The sequence below is a fragment of the Diachasma alloeum genome, unplaced genomic scaffold (assembly GCF_001412515.2).
Source record: "Diachasma alloeum isolate Michigan unplaced genomic scaffold, Dall2.0 Dall_scaffold_00891, whole genome shotgun sequence".
Lineage (NCBI taxonomy): Eukaryota > Metazoa > Arthropoda > Insecta > Hymenoptera > Braconidae > Diachasma > Diachasma alloeum.
The window spans coordinates 130460-141084 of NW_021681012.1; the positions used below are offsets into that span (position 1 = coordinate 130460).

General features: G+C 37.3%; 1 protein-coding gene across 1 annotated transcript; it reads right to left on the reverse strand.

Moving 5' to 3' along the window:
• LOC114841579 (odorant receptor 4-like) lies at positions 1-6773 on the reverse strand. The gene is made up of 3 exons (XM_029126604.1): positions 6463-6773; positions 5778-5982; positions 1-171 (listed from the first exon to the last, which is right to left on the reverse strand). The coding sequence occupies exons 1-3, from the start codon at positions 6771-6773 to the stop codon at positions 1-3; spliced, it is 687 nt and encodes a 228-aa protein (XP_028982437.1).
• Positions 6774-10625: the final 3852 nt, after the last annotated feature.

The window sequence follows — 10625 nt, forward strand, 5'->3', positions numbered from 1 at the left end:
TTATATCTGGCTTACTTGCTTGAATGAATCAAGAGAAAGCACGAACAATTGAGTGCATGAGAATTGAATGGGAGTCGACACCCTCTGCATTATCATCACAATATCTCTGAGTCGAGTTTTATCAAGGGAATACCACTCTGATCCATAAATTGAATCCCTGATATTCGAGCTCTTCGTATGAAAATCATCTCACATTTATTCATTTCCGACCGTAATTTTATCAGGTCCATCAAGTTGGGAGTCCTAGGTGCTTCAATCGGGACCAAAATATATGCAAAATTAGGCGCTTTTTTGGTGCCTAAAACTCTAATAGAATTTCTAAAAATTGCGTTTTTTAAATATAAGCATCAAGTTAGCGAGAAAAGTGGGGAAATGAACGATTAAAAAAATCAAACCTATGGGATAATAAGGCGCTTTGTACGTGCTCAAATACTGGAGAGAAAACTCCAGAAAAATGTTTGTTTTTACAAAAACGGAACAGTTTGAAAGAAACCAATGTGGATGAAAGAAGTGTAGAGGGATAGGCATGTGGGTACGGTGAATTCCTCAAATTAGGTGATATTCAGTGAGACAAACCGAAATTTTGGTGCTCCACGTGTATAGTCAAGTTTTTCAGAGGCTCAGTCGCGTCAAGAGACAGGGTCACTGGACATGACTCCAGAGTCTCAGAGTGGTAGAAACGCTTGGAGACATTAAGCGCTCCCAAGAGGAGGCAATTTTTAATTTGGTGCCTCATCCGTAGTCCAAGGTTTAATGGTGACTTAGTTGACTCAAGAGACAAAATCATTGGGCACGTTTTCAGCAGTCTCGGAATGGTGGACATGCTTGGAGAAATTAGGCGCTCACGAATGACGACAATTTGAAATTTGGTGCTCCGCCTCTGGACTGAGATCCAGTGGAAGCTCAGTCACTTCATAAGACAAAGTCATTGGGTATGTCTCCAGCAGTCTCGGAATGGTGGACATGCTTGGAGACATTAGGCGCTCGACCGCATCATATTGGAAGCTCAGTTGAGTCAAGAGACCAAGTCATTGGGCATGTCATGACATTTTTCGACTTGACTATTGAGGAGGAGAATTTGTGAATTTTAGTGGTGGAATTTTTGCGGAGGGGATTTGAAAAACACATCGAAATTATTGGTAAGTCGAAACTCATTGGTCGAATGATGTTTTTCGCTCTGCTCCAAAATGGAGCAAAAAAATCATCTTACGATCGAATGGCGTGATGTCATCTTTAATAAGTCTCAATATGAAATAACTTTCTCAAGCAGTGCACCTGCAGATTGGAATTGATAGGAAGAATGATTTTTTCCTATTCGTTAAAAAATCGTAATATTACAATAAGTAAGAAAAATATTCTTAGATGTCCCCCTTTCGATATTATACATCAACTTATCTATATATATTTCTCGTAAAAATTTCTTTTTTTTTTGTTTAAATTTATCAAAATTATTAAAAAATTTGAATTAAAGTTAGGAATACGATACCCTAACATAAATCTAACATAAGGACCTTGTTCAAGCCTCAGAGTTAAGTCCTTATAACGGATTTTTGTACGATGACATTAAAAAAGTATTTTGATTAGATTCAGATTTCTTCTTCTCTGATGAAAATTTTGATCCAGAAAAGAGGTCACGGACAGCTCATATGAACCTAAAAATGAAGCTGTCAGACTTTTCTGTCATATTTTTGCTAAACGTTGGGATTTTCCGGAGATTGGTTTCCCTTGCCTTCTAAATTAGTGCTAAATTTGAAGAATTTCTGCTCTAGAGAAGTGATTTCAGACACTTAACAAGTAGATGCTTTTATTTCCGATTGAAAATCCTCCATAATTCACGAAACATAAAAATCGTCATAATAATATTATTGATAATTTTGAAAAATGATAAAAGATGTTAAAACATCTGGACTCATGGTCGTATCATACAGACCATCTCTGCAAGTGATATTCAATGTTGAAGTGTAAGCTGGGTATCTATCCAATTATCTGGACCCCCTATTTTGTTCAATGATTGTTCCCCTGTGGATCTATAAGATATATTTTTTTTTTCAGTAATATTCTCTACTATTGCCTTATAAGGGGCTGCTGTTAATGCCCTGACTCGTTGGCTTATTGCATGCCTATCACTTTATGAAATAAGTCATTATAATTGAAGAACTGAAAATCGACGTATTTTTCTTCTACCCAATTGAACTCAACTGGATTTTTTCAGAAGTTTTTTCATCCATTTATAGTTTTTTCTTTGAAACTAAAGCCTCATATGACTTTTCAAATAGCCAATGGATAATATCATCAGTTCCAAAAAAAAAAACAACTTGAGTTTCTTGAATTTCTTTGTTTTTAATCCAAGTGTTTCTCAGACTACATCTAGTCAATTAGCACTCTCTTTACCATGTGAGAGTTGCCTGTTTGTAAGTAGAATCACTGATTTCATGGGCTTCGTTGGCCTCCAATCGACCATTTTTATTTTTTGTTTTTTGAATTTTTAAGAATTCTACATGGAATGAAAGCTCTATTTCTAACCAGCATGAATAATTTTATGGAACTTGATATCCACGTGCATGTAATTGATTCTGTTTCTATTCGAACTCCTATATATAGAAGTTCGATATATCCAAAAGTCCTCAATTCAGATTTTTTATGTATTTACTTATTTATTTTCTCTCTACAATTTTTTGAAGAGATATCAAGCTTACGTAGCATAATCTCTCGTTTTTTCCATTTAGAAACAACCAAATTTTTTGACTTTATCCAAAGAGGTCCTTGTTAATATTCAATGAACCCTATAAATTTACAACTTCTCGAGAAATAAGCAGTTGAATAAATAACAGCTTTTGAAAACCTGGTATTCATGTTACAGAATAGTTTATAGTAAATAGTCCACAGGACTATTAGGTAGTCAGCTGTTTCCTTCAATCAAACTAAAGTCATATCTAGCTTCATTCTCAAAATTGCATTTTGGCCATGAGAATCGACGGTGCTGTGATTTTTTTTTCTCGATAGTCCTTCAGTGGCAGTATTTTATTAACCACGGTTTTAATAGTTCGATGCCCATTTTCTATTATTTTCTTGTTTTTTGCAATGCTCATGGCCTATAGAATTTCATCCCCTGTTCAATGTATCACCAAGTGATTCGTACAAAATGTATCTTTGCATGTTTATATGACTATAATCGTGATAAGAATAATAGTCAGATCAATAATAATAATTCAGTAATTATGGATGAATAGTTGATCTGGGGAAAATAAATTTGAGTAAAATAAAAAGGTCAAAAATATCGAACGCTGAACATTTACAAGTAAATATCAGGATTGTAATCCCTTCGAACGAGACTTCATATAATTACAATCGAACTTCACTTACAGGTAAGTTTGTTTGATTTTAAATACATCATCCGCGCCCATCCTCTCCTCCTCTATTCCAGACCTGGTACCAAAGAAATAATAGGCGTAGCCAAAAGAACCACCCTCCGAAAAATGACAAAAATTCGTCACCCTGACAACCCCCTTCACAATCTCTCCAATACCCTCTTTTACGAATGCACCAAAATAGAACCCATCATTGACAGATTCCACAAACTGACAACGAGTTTTGCTCTTAGCAAACTGGACCATATTCGCGACCTCTGCCACAAGCGCAATCCTAGGATCCGGACTCGTTACAAATACCCTCGGCATACCTTATTTGAAAATCTCAAAGCCATCAGAATTGAGAATATGGGCTCCGACTCCTGGGGAGGCCCTGTCCATCTCCAACAATAAATTGTAAAATTCTGTAACTCCTCTCACATTATTTCATCTCTTTATATTGTACCATCTCGCCACACACGCAATCCTGTCAAAACCATCGTTACTTTCTCTATCTTCACTCAGTAAAACTGAATTCAAATTTTTTCGTACTTACTCGTATCAACTATCATGTACATAATATGTAAATACTTGGCTGAAGGCCCTCGGGCGATGGCCAGTTGCAAATTCTTGCAGGAACTTGCAACGAATTTCGTTAAAAATAAAAATAAAATACATCATCCGACCAATGAATTTCGTCACATCAATATTTTCCATGTGTTTTTTCAATCCCCCCTACAAAAATCTCCCCACTAAAATTTACAAACTGTCCTTCTCAATAGTCAAGTCGAAAAATGTAATTTTGGAGCAAGTGTTGAAAAAATTTTTTTATGAATGTTCCGTCTCATCATTCGCCGACATTGATCGAAGAAATACAAGAATCAGCTGAAGTTTATCATTTATGACGGTTTAAAGATGAAAACAAAGGTGCGCAAAATGTGAAGAAATATTTCTTCAAGAAAATACTGCTGCCCAATGTCTTTGTCTTATGACGTGATTGAGCTTCGAATGGATTTCGGTCCAGAGGCGGAGCACTAAATTTCAAATTGTCTTTATTCACGAACGCCTAATGTCTCCAAGTATGTCCACCATTCCGAGACTGCTGGAGACATGCTCAATGACATCGTCTTATGATGTGACTGAGCTTCCACTGGATCTCGGTGCAGAGGCGGAGCACCAAATTTCAAATTGTCTCCATTCGCGAGCGCCTAATGTCTCTAAGCATGTCCACCATTCCGGGACTGCTGGAGACATACCCAATGATTTTGTCTTATGACGTGACTGAGCTTCGAATGGATTTCGGTCCAGAGGCGGAGCACCAAATTTCAAATTGTCTTCATTCGTGAGCGCCTAATGTCTACAAGGATGTCCACCATTTCGAGACTGCTGGAGACATACCCAATGACTTTGTCTTATGATGTGACTGAGCTTCCACTGGATCTCGGTCCAGAGACGGAACACCAAATTTCAAATTGTCGTCATTCGTGAGCGCCTAATGTCTCCAAGCATGTCCACCATTCCGAGACTGCTGGAGACATACCCAATGACTTTGTCTTCTGACGTGACTAAGCTTCTAATGGATCTCGGTCCAGAGGCGGAGCACCAAATTTCAAATTGTCTTCATTCGCGAGCACCTAATGTCTCCAAGCATGTTTACTATTCCGAGACTGCTAGAGACGTGCTGAATGACATTGTCTTATGACGTGACTGAGATTCCACTGGATCTTGGTTCAGAGGCGGAGCACCAAATTTCAAATTGTCTTCATTCGTTAGCGCCTAATGTCTACAAGCATGTCCACCATTCCGAGACTGCTGAAAAAGTGCCCAATAATTGTGTCTCTTGACTCAACTAAGCCACTATTAAAACGTGGACGACGGATGAAGCACCAAATTAAAAATTGCCTCCACTTGGGAGCGCTTAATGTCTCGAAGCGTTTCTATCACTCTGAGACTCCTGGAGTCATGTCCAATGACCCTGCCTCTTGACACTACTGAGCCTCTGAAAAACTTGACTACAGGTAGAGCACCAAATTTTTGGTTTGTCTCACTGAATATCACCTAATTTGAGGAATTCACCGGACCCATACGCCTATCCCCCCTACACTTCTTTCATCCACATTGGTTCCTTTGAATCCCTTCCGTTTTTGTAAAAAAAAAAATTTTTCTGGAATTTTCTCTCCAGTATTCGAAAGCACGTAAAAAGCGCCTTATTATCCCCTAGGTTTGATTTTTTTAATCGTTTTTCCCCAATTTTCTCGCTAACTTGATGCTCATATCTTAAAAACGCAATTTTTAGAAATTCTATTAGAGCACAAAAAAAAATTTGGCACCAAAAAAACGCCTAATTTTGCGTATATTTTGATCCCGATTGGAGCACCTAGGACTGCCAACTTGACAGACCTACTTTTATCTCTGATTATTTGTTCTTACCTCCACCGTCACTTCATTCCCGAACCAACAGTAGTAAAATGTTTGTAGCAACAGACATATGTAGTAGCCTATCGTAAACAGATATGCAGGATCTCCGTAATTCATATTAACTAATCTGCACACACTCAAGCCTACAACAAAGCAGCTCGTAGCATATTGCATGAATATTACGTAAACAATAGTTTCATTCAATAACTGAGCACATCTGGAAATTATAGCAGTCAATGACGTGTTCAATAGATAGGGAATAATGAATTCCAGAGTTGAGAGGAGAACACGGGAGAAAAAATTTTATAGAAAAAACTAGAGAATTCGATAGAAAATTCTATTAGTTTTTGACAGATTTCATTGAACGATTCTGCAGTTTCACTGCGTTTTTTTTAAATAAAAAATGTCCAACGAAACTGCATTATAGATAAAGTCTGTAGAATTTAATCCCTTTATTGAGATATTTTCTATAGGAATTGCTCAACATGAATTTCCCAAGTTTTTTTTCATTTCATTTCTATCCTCTCTTCATTGGAAGAATTAAACAAAAAAAATTGGAAAATTTGAGCGGAGGATTTTCCATAGAAAATCAATAAATTTCCTCCCATATTTATTCGTGAGTTATGAACATCAGAAAAAATGTCATGAGTGTCCATTTTGCCTCATTCTTCCCTATGTTATCTGACGAATACTCAACTGTTTCAGCAAATTGTAATGTTCAAGAAATTTATGAATTGATTTTACTTTGAATATTTGTTTATTCGTTATTCTCGTTCGAAGAATCTTTAGTTGTACGCACAGAGTGAGGAACAGACCGGTTATAAATGCATCATGGAAAACATGAAATGTCGATGCAAGTGTGATGCCTGTCAGTGCAGCTGGATAAATGACCCAATAGCTGCTAACAGTGTAATTGAAGGGGATCCATAGTCTGTATGGAAATGTGCGGACAGGAACGTCTTTAATTATCGAAGTTATGATCAAATTGACGCTGTTAACTTCGACCATTGCACAAAATAAGATTGAAGAAACCCTACAATTTTGCACAAAGATAACAAATTTTGATTTTCAAGAGAATGCCACTGATTTACAGCATGGCCCACAATAATTGCTAATATTGAGAGAAATTATTCATAAGTAACTAAAGTTTGTGAATCCTCATGGAACAGTGAGAATCAGTAAATCAATAAATGATCTGAATTGTCGATTGACTATTAAATAAATAATTAGAAATTTGAATAATTGATGATGAATAATGTAAATTACAATAAACAAATTAGGGACATTCCACGTCAACTCAGCCACACCGGATTTTTTTTTGTCTGGGAAAAATCATTCAGTAGGTGCATTTTGAACTACTACATATAGACAGTGATCATGCAAAATTTCATTGCCCTGCCACTTTTTGTTTCTGAGATAATGATTATGAAACTTGAAACATTCCNTTGACTATTAAATAAATAATTAGAAATTTGAATAATTGATGATGAATAATGTAAATTACAATAAACAAATTAGGGACATTCCACGTCAACTCAGCCACACCGGATTTTTTTTTGTCTGGGAAAAATCATTCAGTAGGTGCATTTTGAACTACTACATATAGACAGTGATCATGCAAAATTTCATTGCCCTGCCACTTTTTGTTTCTGAGATAATCATTATGAAACTTGAAACATTCCAAAAATCATTACTTCTGAATGGAGCATCCGATTTTGATAAATAAAAAAAGAAAATTTTCGTGTTTTTTCGTACTTCAAGATAAAAAATACTGCAGAGCTGTCAAGAAGCTCCTAGACCGGTTTTTCGAGAATTTTTCGTGTTTCCATTTTTTTTTTACTCCGGGGCCGCTCGATATTCGATGGAAATTTTTTTTTGTGATAGATGATGTCCTTATATGATATGAAAAAAATACGCCATAATGGAAGAGCGAAGCAATGCACCGGAAATTTTTTTTTTTTTAATTTTTGGGTTTTTTAGTTTTTAGGGAAGATCCATCGGTTTTTTTTTAAAGAAATGAATCTGTCAACCATTATTCTTCGTTCATATATGATGACATAAGACTACACCATCATGTAACGGAGAAAGAGTGCGCCGAAAAAAAATTTTCGTCGAAATTTTTACTGGAAGGGTAGATAGTTGAATTGAATATTATCATCATCGGAAGTTTGCTAAATTATGATCAAACAAATGAGAGGAAGAAACAAACGGAGTCAATTACTTGATTTATCATCATCAGTCGGTTCCAAGGCTTTAATTCTAGAAAAAAACCTCAATTTCTCCATTGATTTTTTATCACCATACGATTCTGTGTGGATGGATTACCGAGCTCCTATCTTATTCTATTCTTGCAACGAGGTAAGGAATTTTCACGTTGATTATATAGAAATGATCTTTATTCTCGGAATTGATATCTTCGGATTTCATAGAATGCCGCGGAGTGATAGATGTGCGAATCCAATGCGGGCTCCTGGTGAGAAGGGACACCTCGGTTATAATTTACGTCCGATTTCCTTGACACTACACGAGAAATTTCCTTTTTTACCATTGTCTGCGAAAATCTGTGGTCAATGCCGAACGAGAGCTCCAACTTATGTCATTCCTCCATCTGTCCCCATGGTTAAACTTAATGCTACACATCTTCAGCGTTCGGAAACTCCACCCGATATATCAATGCTCCAAGCCGAAACATGTGACCCAAGTCTGGATGTGATGAACAGTTCTCTGAGATCAGGTCGATCTTTCCATCTTGATGATTCCGGCATATCAATCAACGACGAACCAGACGATGAAGCTGAATTCGACAGTTCTTCCATGGATTATTATTCGGAAGATGACCAAAGTGACATTGATCCATCTTCATCTAAACAGTATCGATCTGCGAGAGAAATAGAATTAGAGGAAATGTTGGATGGTTTGAAGCAGAAACTCAAAGATCGAAAAAACTACCGTGAGCACCTGCAAATTTTGACGGTTCATCCACAGTCGTGGAGTGGGCGGAAAATTGCTTCTGAATTTGGAACTACCAGATACATGGCGTCAAGAGCGAAAAAATTGAGAAAAATTGAAGGAGTGTTTACGTCACCAATTGCGAAAGCAGGTCATTCACTACCCAGCACAACCGTCGAGAAGGTACACAATTTTTACCTAGAGCACAGTCGCGTCATGTCAGGAATGAAAGATAAAATATCCATCAAGATCAATGGAGAGAAGAAAGTAGAGCAAAAGCGAATGATATTTGAAAATGTAAAAATCCTTCGTCGGAAGTACAAACATGCGAATGAAGATGCTAAGGTCGGTTTCAGTAAGTTTGCTGAGCTGAGACCTAAACAATGTATAGTGGCGGGAGCAAATGGCACTCACGTGGTATGTGTTTGTACGTATCATCCAAATTGCAAATTGATGCTAGAGGCAATTAATATTGCGACTCTAACTCAAGCTTCCCCCTGTCCACTCAGAGATTACAAAGATTGTCTAGCAAAATTGATGTGTACAAATCCAACCCCGGCCTGTCATCTGGATGAATGTAACGATTGTCCTGGAGTGAAATCATTATCATGTGAACTGAAGAAACTTCTCTCTGATTCTGTCGTGGAAATGGTCGAATTTCGCGTGTGGCAAAGTACTGACAGGTGTACCTGGCAGACACAGACCCTTCTGATGGATGAATTCATTGATCTTCTAATGAAACGATTGATAGTATTGAAGCCCCATCACTTCATCGCTAAAGAACAATCAGCTTTTCTCAAACAGCGAAAAGAGAATTTGGATAATGGAGAAGTACTAGTGCATTGTGATCTTTCGGAAAATTACGTNAATAGTCTATTCTATCCAGCAGAACAGAAAATGTCTATTGACAAACCCCTTTTTCAGTAACAATAAACGACAGACAAACGTAAAAATTTCGAAGAAAATTTTTTTTCGGAGCATTCTTTCTCTCTTACATGATAGCGTACTCTTNTCTGGATGAATGTAACGATTGTCCTGGAGTGAAATCATTATCATGTGAACTGAAGACACTTCTCTCTGATTCTGTCGTGGAAATGGTCGAATTTCGCGTGTGGCAAAGTACTGACAGGTGTACCTGGCAGACACAGACCCTTCTGATGGATGAATTCATTGATCTTCTAATGAAACGATTGATAGTATTGAAGCCCCATCACTTCATCGCTAAAGAACAATCAGCTTTTCTCAAACAGCGAAAAGAGAATTTGGATAATGGAGAAGTACTAGTGCATTGTGATCTTTCGGAAAATTACGTTTTTGTGGCTGAAGATGCTGCTCAATCCTTCCACTACAATAATGACCAGTGTACAGTTGACTCCGTTGGTTACTACTATCGCGAAAAAAATTAAATCCAACATCGGAGTTTAGTCGTTTTGTCGGACAGTACGACTCACGATACTGCCGCTGTTAATTTGATACAGAAGATTTTAATACAGCATGTGAAAGACTGTTAAAGCGTGGAGAAAATTATCTATGTCACCGATGGAGCTGCACAACATTACAAGAATCGTTTTCAGATCACGAATCTCTTGCATCACAAGACTGATTTTGGCATAGATGCGGAAGCCCATTTTCATGCAGCCGCGCACGGTAAAGGAGCTTGTGACGGAGTAGGAGCTGTCTTTAAGAGAGAAGCGAGACGTAAGAGCTTGCAAATCGTTCATGGTGAACCAATTCTCACGCCAGATGCTTTGTTTCGATGGTCAAAAGAAAATATTGAAGGAATTGATGTTTTTTTTTTTCACCAAGGCAGAACGCGAGAATATCAAAACTGAGTTGAGAGAGAGATTTGATAGTGCCAAAGCTATTCCAGCCATTCAAAAACACCATTGTTTTATTCCGATACCGGGAGAG

Bases quoted from the DNA above. Each gene is read 5' to 3' on its own strand.
- LOC114841579 (XM_029126604.1), bottom strand. From the start codon at position 6,773: ATGGTCGAAGTTAACAGCGTCAATTTGATCATAACTTCGATAATTAAA. The intron at 5,983-6,462 runs GTTGAGTATTCG...TATAATTTCCAG, and splicing joins CATTACAATTTGCTGAAACA to ATGTGCTCAGTTATTGAATG. The intron at 172-5,777 runs GTAAGAACAAAT...TTTCATACGAAG, and splicing joins GGAATGAAGTGACGGTGGAG to AGCTCGAATATCAGGGATTC.